The 20,867-nt window shown below is 41.4% G+C and overlaps 4 protein-coding genes across 4 annotated transcripts; 2 read left to right on the top strand and 2 right to left on the bottom strand.

Annotated features, from left to right (window-relative positions):
• Positions 1-545: 545 nt before the first annotated feature.
• LOC144018152 (uncharacterized) lies at positions 546-3,809 on the bottom strand. The gene is made up of 2 exons (XM_077520348.1): positions 3,432-3,809; positions 546-2,380 (listed from the first exon to the last, which is right to left on the bottom strand). The coding sequence occupies exons 1-2, from the start codon at positions 3,523-3,525 to the stop codon at positions 1,053-1,055; spliced, it is 1,422 nt and encodes a 473-aa protein (XP_077376474.1). The 5' UTR covers positions 3,526-3,809; the 3' UTR covers positions 546-1,052.
• Positions 3,810-4,613: 804 nt separating this feature from the next.
• On the bottom strand, positions 4,614-7,266 carry LOC144018171 (uncharacterized). Its single transcript, XM_077520375.1, has 3 exons — positions 7,251-7,266; positions 6,323-6,478; positions 4,614-5,723 (listed from the first exon to the last, which is right to left on the bottom strand). Exon 3 carries the CDS (start codon positions 5,672-5,674, stop codon positions 4,790-4,792), a length of 885 nt encoding a protein of 294 aa, XP_077376501.1. The 5' UTR covers positions 5,675-5,723; positions 6,323-6,478; positions 7,251-7,266; the 3' UTR covers positions 4,614-4,789.
• Positions 6,890-9,185, top strand: LOC144018168 (uncharacterized). The gene is made up of 2 exons (XM_077520371.1): positions 6,890-7,255; positions 8,177-9,185. The coding sequence occupies exons 1-2, from the start codon at positions 7,168-7,170 to the stop codon at positions 9,151-9,153; spliced, it is 1,065 nt and encodes a 354-aa protein (XP_077376497.1). The 5' UTR covers positions 6,890-7,167; the 3' UTR covers positions 9,154-9,185.
• A 719-nt stretch (positions 9,186-9,904) lies between these two features.
• On the top strand, positions 9,905-20,548 carry LOC144018138 (piggyBac transposable element-derived protein 2). Its single transcript, XM_077520325.1, has 3 exons — positions 9,905-10,681; positions 11,132-11,289; positions 17,428-20,548. Exons 1-3 carry the CDS (start codon positions 10,564-10,566, stop codon positions 19,171-19,173), a joined length of 2,022 nt encoding a protein of 673 aa, XP_077376451.1. The 5' UTR covers positions 9,905-10,563; the 3' UTR covers positions 19,174-20,548.
• Positions 20,549-20,867: the final 319 nt, after the last annotated feature.

Below are 20,867 nucleotides of genomic sequence, written 5' to 3'. Positions count from 1 at the left end.
TTTAAACCTCTTGTCTTGACTGTGTTGTAGAGGACCAAAAACACATGAAAACTGGATGATTTTCAGTGGAGCTAGTGAGAACTAGCCAGATGAAACCTTCTGAACACTTGAAGCTTTCCTGCAATGGTTCTCAAAAAAAAGTTCAGCTCGTCATATGCACACTAAAAAGGAAAGCATCCCACTTTGGATACTTTCTCAGTATCTATCTAGTTCTCATTTTATATATGTATATCACTCATTCACACAAGCTTACATCAACCAGTCATCCACCAGCTCTTATCGATCGAGCAGGACGAATTTGAAAGTGTTGCGTTAACATTACGTGTTTTGTCCCAGTGGAGTTGCCGTTATGTTTGGTTAGCAAGCAAAGATGGCCGACCTGCTGCGCATGCGCGCAAACCGTCTTCCCGCGTCACTTTTTTAATTTAAAAAAAAAAAAAAATCTTTATTGTATAATTTTAAACAGGTTGTACAAGGAACTTAGACACTTCACAAACACGTTATTAATACATACAAAAGAACAAAACAAACAAGCCAGGGGGAAACTTAAATAAAAGCATAAAAAAAGGGAAAAAAAGCATAAAGCCAGTTCTCATCGCTTTCTTGTTTGTAGATTTCAATATTGTATTAAAAATTATTAAAAAATAAAATAGTTACTTTTCGTAAATAATAAAACATGCCAGTTTTTTTTTTTATTTCATTTCAAATTAATTTGACGCCAGACACTGTTCTCACTTTGGCTTTCAAAACATCCGATTTATTTCCTTCTCTACCTTTCACCAGAGCAGCGCCGCAACAGAAACATCCTGAACACGATCGCCCCACGACAACTTGTACTTTTTCAAGATCACAAGTGTACTTTTCTATCTTACCACAAAAAAAGTCCGTTTCTTTCCACTTTCCATTTGGAAACATTTGTTCACGTGATCCTCAACACAGATGACCTCACACACTGCAAAGAGAATTTTTGACAACAAGTTGAGAATGTAAACAGACAATTTGCAGTGTGTTCCAAAATATCCTTTGTCAGTGAATCTTTCGCAACAAACTGATCAGGCAAAAGTTTTGTCTCCAGAATGGGTTCTTGTGTGTCTTCTTAAATTTCCCTTATCAGAAAATTTCTTCCCACAAAGCGAGCATTCAAAAGGTTTATCTCCAGTGTGGGTCCTTGTGTGTCTTCTTAAATGACCCTTGTGAGAGAATCTTTTACCGCAAACTGTGCATGCAATGGGTTTCTCTCCAGTATGAGTTCTTCTGTGTAACATCAAATTTCCCCTTTCAGAGAATCTTTTACCGCAAACCGAGCAGTCAAAAGGTTTTTCGCCAGTGTGTGTTCTTGTGTGTAACATCAAATTTCCCCTTTCAGAGAATCTTTTTCCACAAAAAGAGCAGTCAAAAGGTTTTTCTCCAGTGTGGGTTCTTGTGTGTTTTCTTAAATCTCCTTTGAGAGAGAACCTTTTACCACAATCTGAGCAGGCAAAAGGTTTTTCTCCACCGTGTGCTCTTATGTGTAACATTAAATATCCCTTCTGGGTGAATCTTTTCGTGCAAACTGGACATTCAAAAGGTTTCTCTCCACTGTGCGTTAGCGTGTGGTTCGTCAGACTTTTCTTGATGAAAAAGCTTTTACCGCAGACTGTGCATTTGAAGGGTTTCTCTCCGGTGTGCGTTCTTGTGTGTGTTTTCAAATGTCGCTTTTCAGTGAATCCTTTACCGCAAATTGAGCAGGAAAAAGGTTTCTCTCCCGTATGCGCTCTTGTGTGTGTTGTCACAGCTTGTCTGCGAGAGAACTTTTTGCCGCAAACTGAGCAGACAAAAGGTTTCTCACCAGTGTGGATTCGTGTGTGCGTTGTCATATTTTGTCGACGGGAGAATCGTTGGCCGCAAACTGAGCAGACAAAAGGTTTCTCTCCGGTGTGGATCATCATGTGAATCTTTAAAACCGACTTGAAAACAAACGTTTTGTCACACTGAGAACATTTCCAGCGTTTGTTGTTCTTGCGACGTGTCCTTTCTCCTTCAGTGTGTTCATCGTCATCATCATCATCGTCATCATCATCATCATCAGTGTCAGAGGAGTGCGACGTTATGCCGTCACCATCGGATAGCGGCGCTAAGAGACTGTCTGCTTCTCCATCACCTTTGGGTGTCACGTGTTGACTTGAGCTGCCGTTTGGAGACTGCGCGTTCTCCTCACGTTGACCTTTGCCTTCATCGTCTTCACTCTTGAAAGGAACAGAGGTCAAAGGCAACCGGGTGATATCAGCCTCCTGCTCTTCCTCTTTGATGCGGTTGTAGGAAGACGCCTCCGCTTCCTCTTTAACGTCAACATTGTCAGGCTGGCGAGGCTCAAGACAAAAATGTTTTTCACTGACATCTGCTGGACACAAGATGACAAACACATTGCTTGGTGTCAAGGTTTGAACAAGTCTGAAGTTAACACATTGCTCTTGTCTCAGTTGTCTGTGCCCATATTTGACGTATATCAGTCAATAGTATCTGATTGGCCGATATATTGGATACAAGATTTTTTTCAGCCATAGTTTTGCTATCAACCTCTCGTGTGAAAACAACAGCATGAATCTGACCAATCTGCTAAGATTGATATCATATCGTGACGTTGGCTTGCTGGCTATTTGCAGACAAGAATCATGAACCAGTTTCTTCTCAGAATTTGTGCTTTGCAAATAGAGTATGTATGGAATATTCTTACAAAATTGATGTATTTGTGAATTATTTGTCTTCATTTTGTGTTGATCCGATATTGTGATTCAAGATTTTGGTGAGCCTCGAGTATGTTTTCAAATTTAAATTGGGGCCAGGCACTCTTTGTGTTTGCAAAGACGTTTTTAATTCAAAATGTCATTAAAATAGGAATGAAAAAAAGTGTTGACATGAATGTCTTTTTTTCATGAAACTCAGATCAAATAAAAAAAAGAAGACATTTTGACTTTGAAGTTTGAATAAATTGTTCATCCACAAGTTAAGTCAAGTCAAGTCAGGCTCATTCGTCCGATGAAAAAAAAAGGATGAAAGCGTTTTCACTATGTCAATTTTGTATGAAATGAGTTAGCTGGCAAGAAAACTATGTTGTATTGAATTTTTTTGTGTGTTCAGTATTGCCATTGAGCATTTATTATCTGTTTTATTTATTGGGTCACTCATGTTGACAGTTGACACACTGACACTTTGGACACTGCGAAAAAGAGCAGTTGAAAGTGATATCAGTCGGTTGGTTGACTACTTAATTTGTCCCCAAACTTCTGCGGACCACATCATCATCATCATCATCATCATCATCATCATCATGAGGGTACACCCTCAGATCCACCAAGTACAGATTCTTGAATGTACGACTTCACAAACAAGGATCACATTAAAAATAACCACAAGGAGATTGTTTTTTTTTTTTTAAATAGAAGAGACCAAACCTGTTCCGTGTGCATTCTGCGGCCTCGTGAAAACAGCGTCCGTTCCATAAAGTTCCTCCTCGCAATCTTCTTCTTTTACACGACTTGCACACATCGCAGCACTTTTGCACTCACTCTTGATCTCTACTCCGCGACGTGTCCAAAACAAACGCGACCATTTGTTAGCTGCTAGCAAGCTAAACCAAGCTAGCTCGCTAGCTAAGGTTGAGAAAGATACTTCAACGTGCACCGTGACGTGTTTATCCGGACACTGATGCTGTTTTACTCCAGTAAAGAAGCATAACGTGTCGACGATTCGGTGCGTTCAGTAACAGTTTTAATTCAGGAATGATTAATAACAGAAGCTGGGTTGTCCTTCTTCTTCTTCTTCTTCTTCTTCTTTCCTATTCCGCAGTGTAATTTGCGACTGAGCGTAATACTGCCCTCTTCTGATACATGCTTAAACTACAATATTATTAACAATAATTGAAACAATAAAAATACCCTCAACCGATTCTTCATCCGGGTCGTCAAAACACTCTAGAATGTAGCAAATAAGCCATCAGAGCAAACTTTTGCCTTCTAGGTTTGTGACTAAATAAAAGAGAGACTGGTGTAGGATTATGGGACTTGAAAACGACGAGATCGTAGCCGTAGTTATCGCAACCGACGAATGTTAAGTCGAGCTAATACACAGTTGAACGTTCATAGTTTATTCTTCCACTGAAAAATTGACGTGTTGCATGATTTCTTTCGTGATATTTGCGTGATGTAATTCGCATGCGGATGACGCTGTGACGTAATTTGTCCAAGTGGTGTAACACCTGTTCCATATCTCAGCTGGCTTTTTCCGTCATAGAATATTTGATCATGAAATAGGGTCATTCTTTTTGAATCGCCCTGTATTTTGTGGAGTACAAAATCAGTTTACATAAAAGAAAGGACGACTAGCGGGATCTGGGTGGTTGCTCACTTTTTGATGGTATAAATCTGTTCAAGTATGAGGACTTCTGCACTATGTATCATTTTCAGCGTTCTGTTAAACATGATGAAAAAATGATAACAAATATTCTGCTGCCTTTGATTTATGGTTAGAGAAGACAACAGTTCTGCATACAGGGTATTAATTTGTGCAATGATAAAGTGACAGTAGATCAGGTCAATGGGACTATTTTAATGCAAGACTTTTTTTCAGGTCCTAAAATCGGTGCTTTGACGCAACATCCAATAGCTTAATCAAAGAAAACAACTCCAATGTAACTACACCAAATTCAGGCTCCCGCCATTGTTACCGAACACCATCACAGTTTGATAATATTGATTTTATTTAGGATTACATCCACACTTGAACAGCTTTGCAAAGAGTAAAAAGACTTTCTTTACAATTGATTTAAATCTTCATTGCCGCTGCTCTTCTCCACAGAACACTTGTGTCTCTTAACCTGATCCTTACGGGAGAATTGTTTTTCACACACGTTGCAGCTGAATGGTTTCTCACCAGTGTGCCTTTTCCTGTGTCGAACCAATGCCGAACTGTCACTGAAACTGAAGTTGCACACCGGGCAGACGAAAGGTTTCTCTCCGGTGTGCGTTCTCGCGTGCGTTCTTAAATGCGCATTCTGCGTGAATTTCTTACCGCAGACTGAGCAAACAAAAGGTTTTTCTCCCGTGTGCGTTCTCATGTGCGCTATCAAATGGGTCACCTGAATGACCCGATGACCGCACACTGAGCAGGCAAAAGGTTTTTCCCCGGTGTGCGTCCTTGTGTGTCTCATTAAACTTCTCTTGATCGAGAATCTTTTCCCACAAACTGAGCAGACGAAAGGTTTCTCTCCGGTGTGCATCCTCACATGTGATTTCAAACCCCATTTTGAACCAAAAGTTTTCCCACACTGAGAACATTTCACGTCTTTGTTGTCGCCAACGTGACGCGTCTTATCACCTTCTGAATGTTCATCGTCATCGGTGACAGACGAGCGCGACGTGAAGTCACTCTCTGATAGCGGAGCAAAGATGTTCTCTGCTTGTGATCTAACGCGGCGGCCTCCATTTCCTTTTGTGGTCCCGTGTTGACTTGAGCTGCAGCTTGGAGGCTCCGCCCTTCGATTCTCCTCACTTGCGTCCGATTCATCACCTTCACTCTTCAAGTCGACGACTATCACTGGTAAGTCGGTGATGTCAGTCTCGTGCGCTTCCTCTTTAATGTGGGAAGGCTCCGGCTCCTCTTCTTCTTTCATGTGCGGAAAAATCGACTTCTCTTCCATTTTAGTGTGGTGGAGGTCGGCTTTCTGCTGCTGATGACAAAGATGATACCTGTGGGACATAAGAAGACAAAGTCAAATACTTTGCTCAATCAAGTCTCATATTGCGATGTCAAAAAAATTTGGGCCTCCATCCATCCCGTGTTTTAGTTTTTCAAGGCACATAGTGCGCCGCCTGCCGTCGTGACACGGCGCTGCATCGTTGCAAAGCGCAGCACAACATACACAATGAATTTGTTGGTCGACGGCGTGTGGAAAGGCCTTAAAAGTTGACATAACAAACCAAGACTCAATAAACATACCAGTGGCGTCGCCGACCGTCTTCGCTGTCGCTCGAATCTAACTGAGCATTTGGATCGAAACAATATTTAAAAGGGCGATTAGCTGTTTTAGCCGTTGCATAACTGACCCGTGAAAAACTAGTGACAAACGTGAAATAATTCGTCATTCATCGCAACAGATCGCTTGGAACGAACCTATTTTTCTTTTTTTTTTCTTCTTTTTTTTAAGCAAGCTAAGCCCAACTAGCATCAACGTGCACCAAGTCGAGTTTTGTCGGACAGGGAGAATTAATGAACGATATTCTACAGTGTAGAATATCGTTCGTGTAGAATCTACACTCTACTCAAGTTAAGTAGTTGTGAGACTTACTGTTAGCCGCCAATCTACAGTCATGTAAAGGACTGTAGTTGTTGTGAATGTCTATTTTCTGCCTCGTTTTGCTCCTCTTCATCCTCCTTTGCTGCTGCTGCTTCTTCTACGGTGCCTTGTACTGCCTCCCACGAGAACGCCCCCTTCAGGCCTCACCTGTAAGGACGTAATGTCGTGAATGAAGCTTCTTGAATTTGAACGCTTTTCACTAAAGGTTCATTCCTCAAGGCTTCATGTAGACACACATCCCCAGCTATACAAATATTGTTTTTGATACAACCAATCACTCCCTGCGCCGAATAAATGGTCCAACCCCTCGTTCACGAAATGTCACCAAGTTAGCGAACGAGAGCATAACGTACACAACGCCACTGTGGTCAAATTAAAGTAACAGTCAAGCATAACAATTTGGGATATTTTTAAAATAATAAAAATGCTAAAACATTTACCGAGACATAGAAAAGGCAGAGAAATTGATTATATTGCACAACTAGTACACGTCTACAGTCAGGATTAGGATATGTTGGTCATTTGTCCTACTGACGATTCCGTACAACAACGGCTACACCCACTCGGGTTTGTTTCTGTCAACAAACATGCTTTATGAAATAGTCTTATCAAAAGTGTGCTGAACGGACTAAAGACACGACACGGCTCGTCCCATCACTACTTTACTGGATTAAAACATCATTCACTAAGTTTCGTATTCTGATTTTTCGCGTGCTTTGTTTAGCGTTTCATAGCTTAGCTTGCTAGCCGCTAACAAAGAGACGTGTTTGTTGTTGTCAACACATCGCTAAATAGAGATCAAGATCGAGTGTTAAGTGTTGTGATTATTGCGTAAAATGTGTACAAAGAGCGTAAAAGAAGCGCATGAGAGGGAACTTTCTGGAACAAAAGAGGAGAACGAACGACAATGTCAACTCACAGCAGGTTTGTTCACTTCCAACTCTCGCTTCTTGAGTGTCATTTCTGAATTCCCCCTTTCACTTTTACGCTCTGTGGTACTTTTTTTTTTTCTTTTTTTTTTAAATCCTTTTGGCTCGTCTTTGGTGGTAAAAATAATCTTGCTGAACATCAGGAAGTTTTTTGGTCCCAAGTTTCACTTTTTTTTTTTTTTTTTTAATAATAATACAGATGAGTTTTCAGGTGCCCCTGGTTATAAAGCTGCACACAAACCAAGAATTGGAAACACACTCCATCAACATATTCTATCCTGTATAATGCAGGTATTCTGAAAATAGCGGAAATGAATGTGTACACGTGTGACTTGTGCTTGTTTTTTGCACGGCACATGAGATGTTTGTGGAACCTCAGCCGTACATGTCATTTCAATTTCGGGGGGTAATTTTTACCACAATATAGCCTGCACACAAAACATTCATTTCATGGCCACAATGACTGGCGAAAAGCTACAAATGCATTCTGAAAAAGCTGACTTTTGCAGGCCATTCCTGAGAATAGAAGAAGAAAAAAAAGACACATTAAATACACCAATCATTACAGTTTCTATTTACTTGCCATAATGTCAAAGTTGTTCATGTGAACACTGAAGCCCACAAATGTGTGTGCATAAATCTATATTGTGGCCACACATACAAAATAAATGTATCCCAGTCCATGGCTGGATGTCCGTGGAAATTCACAAATACATGGAGCTTCTTTTCGTTTCTATTCAGTGAAATGCAAAATTGAAAAAAAAAAATCATGATGTTTGAAGGTGGTCCAACCTAACTTTAACGTCATAGTATTGCTTCTTCTAGTCAGAGAAAGTGGATGGACTTCCTCAAGAGCAGCGCGTTGGCCATTATTGATAACTGAGCAAAACTTGTTTGTCCTTCCTGTGTCCCGCAGTTGTCGGTAAAGATCTTCATCCTGAGCAGGAGCCACCCAACTTGAAAGAGGAAGAGGAGGAGGCCGATATCAGCAAGTTTCCATTGACTGTCATTGTGAAGAGTGAAGATGATGATGATGATGAAAGTCAAGGTGAAATCTGTGGACGACCACAAGCAGACAGCCCGTTGGCTCCGCTTTCGGATAGTGACGACATAACGTCACGCTCTTCTGACAACGACGATGATGAACACTCCGAAGTCGATCTGACATGTCTCGCTGACAGCAAACGCGTGAAATGTTCTCAGTGTGACAAAACTTTTGTCAAAATGTCATCGATGAACAGACACATGAGAAAACACCCTGGGCGGAAAACTTTTGCCTGCTCAGTCTGCAACTTCAGTTTTGATGAACATTCGGAGATGGTCCTGCATATGAGATCGCACACTGAGGAGAAAAAGTTTGCATGCAAGATTTGTGGTAACAGATTTTCTTTAAAGGGACGTTTAATCGCACACACAAGAACACACACTGGGGAGAAACCTTTTGTCTGTTCAGTTTGTGGTAAAAAATTCACAGAGAAGGGACAATTGGGAATACATGCAAGAACGCACACTGGAGAGAAACCTTTTGCCTGCTCAGTTTGTGGTAAAAGGTTTACTCAGAAGGGACATTTGGAAACCCACACGAGGATCCACACTGGAGAGAAACCTTTTGCTTGTTCAGTCTGCACTTTAACTTTCAGCGACGGCTCAGTCTTGGTTCGACACATGAGAACGCACACTGGGGAGAAACAGTTTTCATGCTCCGCTTGCGGCAAAAGATTCACTCAGAGATCTTATTTGACAACACACGCAAGAACGCACACTGGTGAGAAACCTTTCAGTTGCAGTGTTTGTGCGAAAGAATTCCATGCCAAGCTTCAGCTTAAGAGACACAAGTGTTCTGGTGCAGGAAAGAAGCTCGAACTAAATTGTAAATCAAGTTACTCTTTGTGAAAGTGTATATGTGCTCCGAAATAAAACACAAGTCTTCAAACACTGATAGTGTTCAGTATCTTGTTGGAGCCTAGACAGCTCTACGGTAAACGGACAAACCTTGAGAAGGGACAGCAAATGTGGTAATCCCTCTTTTAGAAAGACCAGACTGCATTTTACGACTTTTCAAGTAGAGATCAAAATATTCAAACACTTATTAAAGCAACAGACAAAATCTGGCCCTTCCATGATAAATGTTGAACAAAGAAAAACATTTGTCTTTTTTTTGGTTTTGTTTTTTTAGATTTACAAATGCCCAATTAGTATTAGTGCGATTGGCTAGAAACCAGTCCAGGGTATACCCCGCCTATCCTACTGCATGAGCACCGCCCCCCGCAATCCATGGATACCTAACTTGTTATATATATATATATATATATATATATATATATATATATATATATATATATATATATATATATATATATATATATATATATATATATATATATACCAATGCTAATGGTTCGAAAAGTGATTTCAAAAAATAGATCTGAAAAATAATGCTCAGCTTCTTAAAAAAAAACAAAAAAAAACAAAACTAAATTCCCACGGGATCACACATTAAGAAATCATTCTTTTACATCAAATAATGTGTGGGAAAGTGGCCCTCACCAACATGGCCGCCACGTAGGCACGTCGGTTATAAAGCGCCATTTTGAGTTTTGAGTCAGCAACCAACGTTTCAAAAAATCAAAATGGCTGTATCGGCGCGTTCATAGAGTACCCGGATTTTCGACTATGCTCAGGAGGAGTCAATTTAAAAAATAAATACGGGGATACCGTTAAAATTCTAACGTTGTTACTTTCCAAGCAACCGCAAGACAAACTTTATTTGTGTAACGAAGCTTCTTGAAAACAGTAGGTGACGTCATATTACATTGGCGAAGGTAGGGCGAAATTAAAGAAAACGGTAATCATAATAGAATATAATTAATTAATTAGTATAGTAGTGAATCAAGACTCAAGGTTACATTGTTTATTTTCTATCGTCATTATTAAAGCTTTAAGCTTTTTTTGTTTTTGTTTGTAAGCGCCTTTGACGCAAATACGGTTTGGCGAAAACCTATGTTTGTCCAAGTGAAGATGCCGTACTTCCAGACTCTTACTATACTTCCGTGTAGGCTAAATTCGCATAATCAAACGGGTTTCACTAAATAGTTCTTCCTAAATTACCGAACGTACTACAGAACCTTTGACGCCTTACCTAAAGGAGTGGTATATCATTATTATTAAAACGTCCGGATAAACTTGCCTAGTTGCGTCGGTGCATGTTGAAACTTCCATAGCTTCCTGAGCTTAGCTTAGTTTAGCTTAGCTTTGGAGTTTTTAACAAAGAGACACGTGAGATTAAGCGTTTTTCGTGTAAACATGTGTACAAAAAGAGTGAAGAAAGAAGAATACGAAGAGGACGTTTGTGGAGCAAACGAGGGGAATGAAGAACAACTTGGAAATCTGGACGCTGTTTTCAAGCAACAATGTAGACCAGGTTTGTGTACTTCTTACACTTGCTTGTTTTTTTTTTTTTTAGTAACTTAACGCGCTTTCTAATACTTACGTTGTTTTGTTTTTGTCAAATTTCTTTTTTTTTATTTAATTAATAAAAGACTGGTTATTTTGTCGTGGCTAGCAACTCTCCTACGAGCGTTATTTTACTTATTTTATTTCTCTTGAACTGGCGCGAACGGTTCTTTTGCCGCGATTGCAGCAAGTTGGCCGCGAAATGGGTTATTTTGCCGTGAGTAGTGCACTGTGCGCGGTCCCCTTCACTCTTGAAAACCAGAATAACTCTTCTATTATTCAATAAACACTTAACACAAAATGGATTGTTTATAACTTCCCGACAGGCTGCAATAAATTGTAAACAAAGTTAAATTTTTTAATAAAAAAAAATGAATGCTGTTGCAGTACTATTTATTCAAAATTACTTGTCCTGCAGACGTAGGTGAAGATCTCCATCTTGAGCAGCAGGAGCCTGCATCCCCTCACATTAAAGAGGAAGAGGAGCCAGAGCCCTCTCACATTAAAGAGGAAGAAGAGGAGCTAGATACACAACATATGAAAGAGGTGAAGGAGCCTGAGCCACTATACAGTAGGGTAAGGAAAAGTTTCATTTTTTACATGGAAACATGAATCAGAATTGTTACTGTATTGACCCACGCAACATGACCAGCATTTCAAATTGTGCATATCAAATATGAAACATTTCTATGTGCAGATCGAGCACGTTTGGAGCATTACCTGGCGGCATGTTTCCGTAATATAGTCAATGCAGTTTCCGCAGTCGGGTGCGGTTGCATGTTTGGAGCGTTTCGGGACAGAATTTTTGCCCGCTTCGTCGGCTCAAATAAAAAAAATTTTTGGCGCAGTCGTACCGGCACCAGCAAGTCGACATCGTGAATCGGGGCACGTTGGAGGAGAAATTGATCGCGGCGGTTTCCGGATACCCGGAGCTGTACGACACGGCAAACTACGTGTACCAGGTCCAAGTCAAAAGGAAAATGGCTTGGAGGAAGATCAGCAAGGAGGTTGGATTGTCCGGTAAGTGAGTTTGTTTGTTTGTTCAATTGTTGAAATTGGAACCAAGCTAGCGATAGCGCAACAAAATTAGCAACACCAACCGAACACCTTGAAGGCAGGATGAATAAGCGGTTTGTAAAATGGATAGATAAATGAGATAAACTAACACATCTCATTTAGTTATTTTCAAAGGAGGTTGAGGCGAGTGGTATGTCATGCTATTAAAAAATATGAAACCCATGATGTAAATATTCTTTTTTTTTTCTGATAGTATAGTGGCGTTCATTCACATATATATTTTTTCCATTAGAGGACACGTGCAAAAAAAGGTGGAAAGGACTCAGAGACACTTATTTAAAGGAGAAGAAAAGGGATCAGCGAGAGGAACAAAGTGGCTATGCGGCGTTTCCCAGGAAGAGGTGGAAATACTCTGCGCTTCTTTCCTTCCTCGATCCCTTTGTGTGCCCGTGGGAAACGAGCGGGAACGCGGGCAGGGGGCTCGAGGAAGACACGGCTGCACGGTACCACAATGATGGTGCGGAAGCCCAAGTCGCACGGCCGTGTACCTCATCTGCATCTGACAGAGGTTGGTCAGATTACACACATTCTCTCTCTCTCTCTGATTTCAACATTTCAAAGAAAGAAAAAAAAGTTCAACGCTGTTTTGTGTCACTAAATATGTTGTTTGAATTTTCATAACAGCTCCACAGAGCGCAAGACAAACATGTCAGGAAGCGGATGACGATCTTCTCCTGCTGGGGAAGCGGCGGTTGGACTCTGCAGCGATTAGCGACGAGGAAGATGCCTTCAAATGCATCCTTTCTATCGTCATGACAATGCCGCCACAACAAAGGGAAGAGGTCATACGTCATATTCTGAACTATGTCGTTGAGGCCAAGAAAAAGTCTTAAATTGTTGGATGATGAGCAGAACAACATATTACATCCTGTAAATAAACTTTTGTTTACTACACTAACTTTTTGTTTTGTCTTTTATGTATTTTTTGAAGACAGATACACAGTTAGTACATACTATACTCAACTTTGAGCCTAAATTTAAGTCTTTCAGGCAAAAGGAAAACCTGCTGGCAAGCAAACACGCGTGACAAAAATTCACGTTTTGGTCTAAATGTATCATAAGTTACTTTGCATCAGCCACTTCTCATGTTATTGCATTTGATACATTATACATATCATCGAGCAACCAAGAGCAAGTGGAACTTAACCTTGAACATTTCCTGACAATATGTTCTATATGACCTCACTAGTCTAAACATGACATTCTGATTAATACTACATTTGTGGAATAAGAGTTGCGAAACAAAATCCAGGCATTTTTAATCCATCTCGGGGCAGCCATTTTGCCACTTGCTGTCGACTGAAGATGACATCACAGTTGCTCAGACAACAACCAATCAGAGCTCACCTGTTTTCTGAAGCTGCGCTGTAATTGGTTGTTACCTGAGACCCGAACAACTGCGATGTCATCTTCAGTTGACAGCAAGTGGCAAAATGGCCGCCCCCTCAGATGAATTAAAAACAGTTGGACTCATATTCTACCAATGCAATAATAACCAGAATGCCATATTTAGACCAGTGGGGCTGCATTGAACATATTATTGTAAAAAAAAAAAAAAGGGTTGACTTCCCCTTTAACTATAAGCCATATCATATTAAATACAAGACATTTTGAGCTCTCTATTACATGAGTGTAATATTTTTTTTACCATTAAAACCCTGACGTATATGATCTGACACATGCATTGCACTGACAATCCATTAGAGGGCACTATCACCCAACTGATGGCATTTCCGTGACCTTATAAATACTGATATGTTTGATTGGTGTGTTATGATATATTTGAGTTATAAATGTAGAAATATAAAGCATTGTGACCGGATGTATCAAATATGACACAAATCAAAAGTCATATTTGGAAGTTGATTTTCAATTTTTTATTTTTTATTTTTTGCTGCTAATTCAGATTCTGATCATAAGTGAGATTGGCTGATAACCATTCCATCACCGATCTCATTGGTTAGCTGCCCATTTTTGAATTGTATACTTGCTCACTAATGATAATTTGAATAATCTGTCAATCGAATTAAAAAAACAACAACATTATATCCAAATTTCTGTTTTATTATACAAAGACAGGACGTTGTTTCCAATTGATGGTGCAGAAAAGGCACAAATATACTGTATATTCTGATTCGGCTACTTCCTGTATAACTTGCAGTGCCGAGGTCAGACGACACCAATGAGTCCCGATTTTTTTGACGAACGTTCGCTGTCTGGGGGCCGATTTTTGAATTCTCTTGATGTGTCACAGTGCACGCCGTCGCGACGGGTCGTCCGGCGCATCCGAATTTGTGTTTGTCTCGCCGCGTCGTGCGGCCGCGCCCTACGATTTGGTTCCTTGCCACTGACCAATAGGAAGAAAGTGCCCGCCCCTGACGAGAGACTGTGCCGTGTGCGTGCAGAGGCCGCGAAAAGTGGCGAAACGAGTGACAGCCAGTGCTTCGGCTGCTCGCCGGTGGAACGGCGACGTGGAGGAACACTTTGTGAAGCTGTGGAAGCAGTACCCCTGCCTTTTTGATATTTCCTCGCGGGACTACCACGACAAAGTGAAAAAAGAGCAATGCTGGCGGGAAATAGCCAAGGAGCTTCGGCGACCAGGTGAGCGGGCCACGAGCCGCAGAAATTCTGATTTTGCTTTGTGCGTACGTGCTGTTGTCTGACAAAATAACCGTAACACGTCAAATATTTGTACGTATGTGTATGAATCAAAAAGTACATTTTTACTTTTATTATATGTAACAGTTGGAGAGGTCCAAACCAAAGCTGCCTCACTAAGAACACAATATGGAAAACTGCTGCGACCGAAAGAGAGTGGTGACAAGGAACCCACATTCAGGCAGAAATGGATCCTGAGGAGCTTGGACTTTCTGCGTTCTTTTCTGGCCCAAAGATCGACTCGGAGCACGCTGAATGTAGGTTCACATTCAAGTTAGAATTCATCAAATTGAGTTGAAATGGAAAAACTGTACTGTAAAAAAAAGTGTGATATTGATTTGTGTTGAGGTCATTTTTCTGCCAATAGATGGCATCATTGCATTTGAACCTCCTGATTACCAGGGAAAAAAAAATATTGTCCATTTTCTTGACCACTTATTCCTCACAAGGGTCGCGGGAGGTGCTGGAGCCTATCTCAGCTGGCTTTGGGCAGTAGGCGGGGCACACCCTGAACTGGTTGCCAGCCAATCGCAGGGCTATTGTCCAATCATGTTTAGTTTTGATATTCCCCAATCTTTGTGAAGTAACTGGAATACTTGCAAAAGAAAGTTTTTATTTACAAGCTATGATGTGTCCACTACAGAGGACATTTTTTTTAAACTTAAATGCTCGGCTCAAATACAGCTAAAATAATTCAAACAATACTTTAATGTGTTCTTAAGAGTCTTATAGAAAACATGCTAAGATTTAAAGCCAAAATTTGTTAAATAAAAACTGTATTACTTCTTCCCAAAAAAGTGCTTGCACTGAGGGAAGCCATTTTCTTTTATGATGCAACCAAAGGTAGCAAAGCCCCACCCCTACACATTTGGTATCATTGGAAAGCTCTGAATGTCCTCTATAGAGCACAAAAGGAGTTAATTCAATCGTATGCACTGGGTCGGGGATATTCAGGTTTAAAAATGTCCACTAGAGAGGACAAATTGAATTGCTGGTAGTCAATTATACCAGGTACCAAAAGGTTAAATCCAAACGTTATTCTTTCTTTAAAAATATGTTTTGTGTCAGTGAACGAGTTATACATTATTCTCTTCCTTGCTAATTATATCTCTTGTTCCAGATGAGTAACCTCGAGGAAGGCAGTGATGATGGGGAAGATATGTCGGAGTCTTCCAACAGCACGTTGCCACCCCCAACCAAGGAGTCCAACGCAGTGAGACCGTCGTCTCAGCCGAACTCTGCCGAGTCGTCACCTTCTCGCCAGGTGGCGGAGAAAAGCACCAAAAAAAGGGCGAGGGACGGCGGCGATGATTTGGAAATGGAAAAGGTTGCGATTCTGAAGCGCCTCTCGCAAAAACTGCTCGGCGCCACCGACGACGTTGACCAATCGTTCGGCAGGCAGGTGGCCTCCGAAATGAAGGAAATCAAAGATCCGCTCACCAGGATGAGACTTCGTCGACAGATTCTGAGCATGATCTACGACGCAAAAGAAACGGAACTGAACGCCTCGTTGTTGTCAACGCCGCACGCGCCCAAAACGCGCTGGTCGGCGCGTTAACATCCAGAAATCGAGCTTTGACCGTTCGACACATACCAACAACAGCTGCTCTTTTTCTGCAACTTGGCTGCAAAACGAGAAAACAAAAAATCAGGAACGAGACAACACTGAATTTAATTTTTTTTTCTTCTATACGTTGTGTTCAAAAGTTACAATCAGATAACAGCCAGGGTAAGATTGCAAAGTATTAAACCTGCCATGCGGTATTTGCAAGTTTGCAGTCGTGACTGTTTATCATTTTTGTTGTTTTTATGCCTCTTAATGTCTTGAGACTGTTTTTAAAGAGGAAAACCACACTGTTGATTTTATTCATGCCAGAGAAGCAGCAACTTGGGAACCCTTTACATTTACATCCCAAAAAAAAAAAAAGAGTTTTCTACTGTGAATGTTGTGTGTTATCTTTTTAGGACTGACAAGAAAATTCAGACCAAATGTAGAATAAAGTTGACATGTAAACAATGCAAAAATCTGTGGTTATCTCTTTTAATACATTAAAGCACAATTCAGCACAGATTGCAGAGAACACCAGAAGTAATGCTTTCATAACTGAATCAGATAAAAAAAAAAAAAAGTAAATAAATAAAATGACACTAGAGATGTAACAATAGCGGCAATATCTCGATATTAAAAGTGCCACAATATCGTCGTGGTCATGTCACAATATTCAAAGCAGTGCATCTGTTTCAAAAGTCTGTATTTGTAAAGTTCTAGCAGCCTCTGTTGGCTAGTTTATTAGCGCAGTTTAATTTTCACATGGCATGTTTTGGCCCTTCTGTGTTTCAAATCCGATGAGATGAAGGCGAACGTAATATATGCTTGTGGACCGACTCCAATGTGCGCATGCATTAGCACGTAAGTGCCTCAATATTAAGCATTGCTGTTATGTACAAAAATAAGACTTTTTTTTTTTTTTTTTTTTTTGCAATATTGTGACCTTTTTTATATTGCCAACCTCCCCACAATACTGTGATAATTAATCGTATCGTCAGCTTCATATCGTGATATCGTATCGTGATGTTTAGATATCCTTGATAACACACATCAGATTATTATAAGTATTTATTGCATCATGTTTCCTTGTCAAGGCGCCGAGACAGCAGGTGACAGAAAATGTGCCTTGAACTGATTTTGCTGTTCTGTTGCAAATTTCTTCTCCGTTCGCTGTGCATGATCAAAACCACAAAGTTAGGGGGAGGGGCATGTTCGCTTCTGTTGGTTGTCTCGATATCTGAACATGCTGGTTGCCACGGACAAAAATGTTTGGACCATTTTTTTCCTCCTGATTCTGAAAATCTGAGATGGCCAACTTGGAATTTGCGATATCTCAGAAATGAAATGCGGTTGTTGTATCACCGGGAATCTGAGATCAGCTCAGATTTGGGAGAACGTCATCATGAAATTTGTGTGTGTGTTTTTTTTAGATGGCAAAAAAACGCAAGATCGAAGATGCGTTGAACGTAATAACGGATGGAAGCTCAAGTGACATTGAGCAGCTCGGGGAAGACGATGATGGCGATGAGGAATGGACGACTGCAAGTTTTGAGGAAAGCACCGATAATAACGAGGACGAGGGAGATCCGGAAGAGGACACGAAAAAAGCAGAAGACGCCAGACAAAAGCAGTCGGGAAGGAGCAAAGCAAAAAAGCAGTACCAGTGGATAAGAAAAGCGTTTGAACCTCCAGTTGTTGACTTTGTGGAATGTGTGGAGGAAGACTCCAAGGAGAGGCTCGACTGGACCCCGTACATGTATTTCAAAGATTTTGTGACGGAGGAAATGCTTGAGGAAGTTGCATTAGAAACCAACGTGTACAGCGTTCAAAAAGAGGAAAAGTTGGTCAACACCAACGCCAAAGAAATGGAGCAGGTTCTGGGAATGTACATGCACATGGGCCTGGTCCAGATGCCCAACCAACGAGCCTACTGGGAGCTGGAGACCGAGTACCCCGTCGTCTGTCACGTGATGTCGCGCGAACGATTCCACCATTTGCTGGCGCTGATTCACTTTTGCGACAACCACAAAGTGTCGGAGTACGCCAGAAGAGATAAACTGTGGAAACTTCGGCCCTGGCTGGAGAAGCTGCGCCAGCGCTTCCTGTTGATCGCGCCCGAGGAATGTCACGCCGTGGGCGAGATGGTCGTTCCTTTCAACGGCAAATCCAGTCTGCGCTGCTACATGCCCGACAAACTTCACAAGTGGGGCTTCAAGATGTGGGGGCGGGTCGGACAAAGCGGCTTCCTGTACGATTTTGACGTCTGCCAAGGGGCGGAAAACGCCGACAAAGAGAGATCCGACGTCGGTCCAGCCGGCGACGTCGTCCTGAAGATGACCTCAACGCTCCCGCGAGGGAGAAATCACAAAGTTTTTGCGGGCGACGTTTTTACGACGGTCCCACTGGCGGAGCGCTTGAAACAGAGAGGGATCTACTTCATCGGCGCCGTCCCGACCAACAAGGTCAAGAGCTGCCAGCTGATGGACGAGAAAGAATTCAAGTCGAAGGGAAGAGGCTGCGTGGATTTCCGGGTCAACCAGGACCACGATGTCGTCGTCAGATGGTACGACGGCAAAGCCGTCAACCTGCTCTCCTCCTTTGTCGGCGTCGAACCGCTGCGCAACGTCAAGCGCTGGGACCCGAAAGCCAAGCGGCACGTCGCCGTGCCCACGCCGGCCATCGTCGACGCGTACAACGCGTTCGTGGGAGGTCTCGTCCTTTTCGACATGCTGTCGGCGCTTTACAAGTACGGCCTCCGATCTCGACGGTGGTACTTGTACATTTGGTGGCACACCGTCACCGTGGCGGTGGTCAACGCTTGGATCCGGTACCGCCGAGACCTGAAACGGCTCAACCCCGATCAGAAGCCCCTCCCCCTGCGGAAGTTTCAAGCTTCCGTCGCCACGTCCCTGACGCGGGCGGGGAAAGCCAACGAGTTGGACAGAGCGCTGTCGTCTCTGGAAGCCATGTCGAGCCCCCCGCGCAAGAGGAAAGCCGCCCGGGTGCCGCCCGACGTCCGGAAAGACGGTCTCGATCATTTCCCCACCTGGGAACCCCGACAGAGATGCAAGTTCTGCACCGGCCACTTCTCGCATGTCTACTGCGAGAAATGCAGAGTGCATCTTTGCCTGAACAAGGAAAGAAACTGTTTCCAGGCATTCCACCATGCAAAATAAGAAGAATAAAAAAAAAAAAAAAAGACTTGTCTGTTCCTATGGTAAATCGTACTTCATTTCTATGGCGCTTTTCCACCTTGCGAGGCGCTTTACATTCGACTACTGATGACATCACCAGGAGCAACTGGGGGGGTTCAGTATCTTGCTCAAGGATCCTTCGACGTGGTTGCAGTTAGGGGTGTGAATTGCCGAGTACCTGACGATTCGATTCGTATCACGATTCACAGGTCACGATTCGATTCGATACCGATTAATCCCGATACGAATTTATAAGTCGCTTGTTGTTTCATTCAAATCTATAAAATGCTAATCGGTAAACTTGTAGATTTGTGTGAAAATGTATTATTTATTTATCTGAAACTTCAGTCTTATACAGGTTGTGATCTATTTCATGCTTGAACAGCATTAAAATAAAATATTAAGGCTTAATGTTACGTTCATAAAACATTCTTCCATGCTGAAGGTGTGAATCCTAACCCAAAGTAAGATGTTTTGTTGAATATTTTTCCATTAAAAATGGAAGTTTAAAAATCGATTATTGAATCGATTCGAGAATTGCGCGATGTAGTATCGCGATATATTGCCGAATCGATTTTTTTTTAACACCCCTAGTTGCAGTAGCATGGGATTGAACCCGCAACTTCTGGTTTGGGAGATGACCACTCTACCACTGACCACAAAATGATCTGACACATTTGTAGGTTTAATAAAAGAAAGTAAAGAAAAAAAAGTGTTTTTATTTTCGAAAAGTACATATAATGCCATTTTTTTTCATATAATGCCTTTTTGTTTTTTTCCTGTATAGTGCCATTATTATTTTTTCTTTTCCAGATGATGCCATGAATTGGACTGGTGAACATGGCGCTTACATTGTGGAAAAAAACAAACGAATGTGTAAGTGCAACACAAACGAGCGTTCGTTCCGTTTGCACTTCAAACTTGGCGGACGTGATCCCGTACCAGCTCGTGACGCCGTCTTGCTGTGGGTTACCAGCTTCAGTTACTGCATTTTCGTGAACGCCTTCGACAGTGTGTAGACAATAACGGATCCCGTTTGACCGATTCCATTTTCAAAACCCAATGAAACAGAATGGCATTATACGTACTTTTCGAAAATAAAAACACTTTTTTTGTTTAAACCCTACAAATGTGTCAGATCATTCTGCCTGACCCTGTATAAGGAAAAACACGAATAATGTTATAGCTAATGGGGAATTTCAGTTTTTGGAATTACCTCAGTTAGATATATTTGTGTATCGGCGTGTTTTTTGTTTTCTTTGCACACAAAAACAATATTTGAACATTGGTTGTATTAAAAACAATTTTTTTTTCTTCTCCCCCCAGCAGGACCAATAAAGGGTCTGGTTTCATGCGATTTAAATGTTCTGTCATTCTTTGTAAGGTGAAGGGGCTGCAGTTTGTTTTTTGTTGTTTTTCCTTCCAGCCAGTAAAAGCAGATAAATACTGTAAGAAGTCTAATCGCATTGTAGATGTATGAATAACGCATGCTGAGTACAAGTGCTGTGTGATATGGACAGCATTTTAATAGCCCGATACTATATATATATATATATATATATATATATATATATATATATATATATATATATATATATATATATATATATATATCATTTCAAATCCTGGTGATGATGTATTTTCCGGTATCGTATTTTTCCTTCAAGTGACATGAA

This window comes from Festucalex cinctus, chromosome 4, assembly GCF_051991245.1.
Source record: "Festucalex cinctus isolate MCC-2025b chromosome 4, RoL_Fcin_1.0, whole genome shotgun sequence".
Classification (NCBI taxonomy): Eukaryota; Metazoa; Chordata; class Actinopteri; order Syngnathiformes; family Syngnathidae; genus Festucalex; species Festucalex cinctus.
Note: the sequence above shows the minus strand (reverse complement) of the source record. Positions and strands in the feature narration are given on the sequence as shown.

Coding starts and splice junctions, on each gene's coding strand:
- LOC144018152 (XM_077520348.1), bottom strand. CDS start 3,525: ATGTGTGCAAGTCGTGTAAAAGAAGAAGATTGCGAGGAGGAACTTTAT. Junction 2,381..3,431: donor GCAGAATGCACACGGAACAG/GTTTGGTCTCTT, acceptor TCTTGTGTCCAG/CAGATGTCAGTGAAAAACAT.
- LOC144018171 (XM_077520375.1), bottom strand. CDS start 5,674: ATGGAAGAGAAGTCGATTTTTCCGCACATGAAAGAAGAAGAGGAGCCG.
- LOC144018168 (XM_077520371.1), top strand. CDS start 7,168: ATGTGTACAAAGAGCGTAAAAGAAGCGCATGAGAGGGAACTTTCTGGA. Junction 7,256..8,176: donor ACAATGTCAACTCACAGCAG/GTTTGTTCACTT, acceptor TGTGTCCCGCAG/TTGTCGGTAAAGATCTTCAT.
- LOC144018138 (XM_077520325.1), top strand. CDS start 10,564: ATGTGTACAAAAAGAGTGAAGAAAGAAGAATACGAAGAGGACGTTTGT. Junction 10,682..11,131: donor CAAGCAACAATGTAGACCAG/GTTTGTGTACTT, acceptor CTTGTCCTGCAG/ACGTAGGTGAAGATCTCCAT. Junction 11,290..17,427: donor CTGAGCCACTATACAGTAGG/GTAAGGAAAAGT, acceptor TGTTTTTTTTAG/ATGGCAAAAAAACGCAAGAT.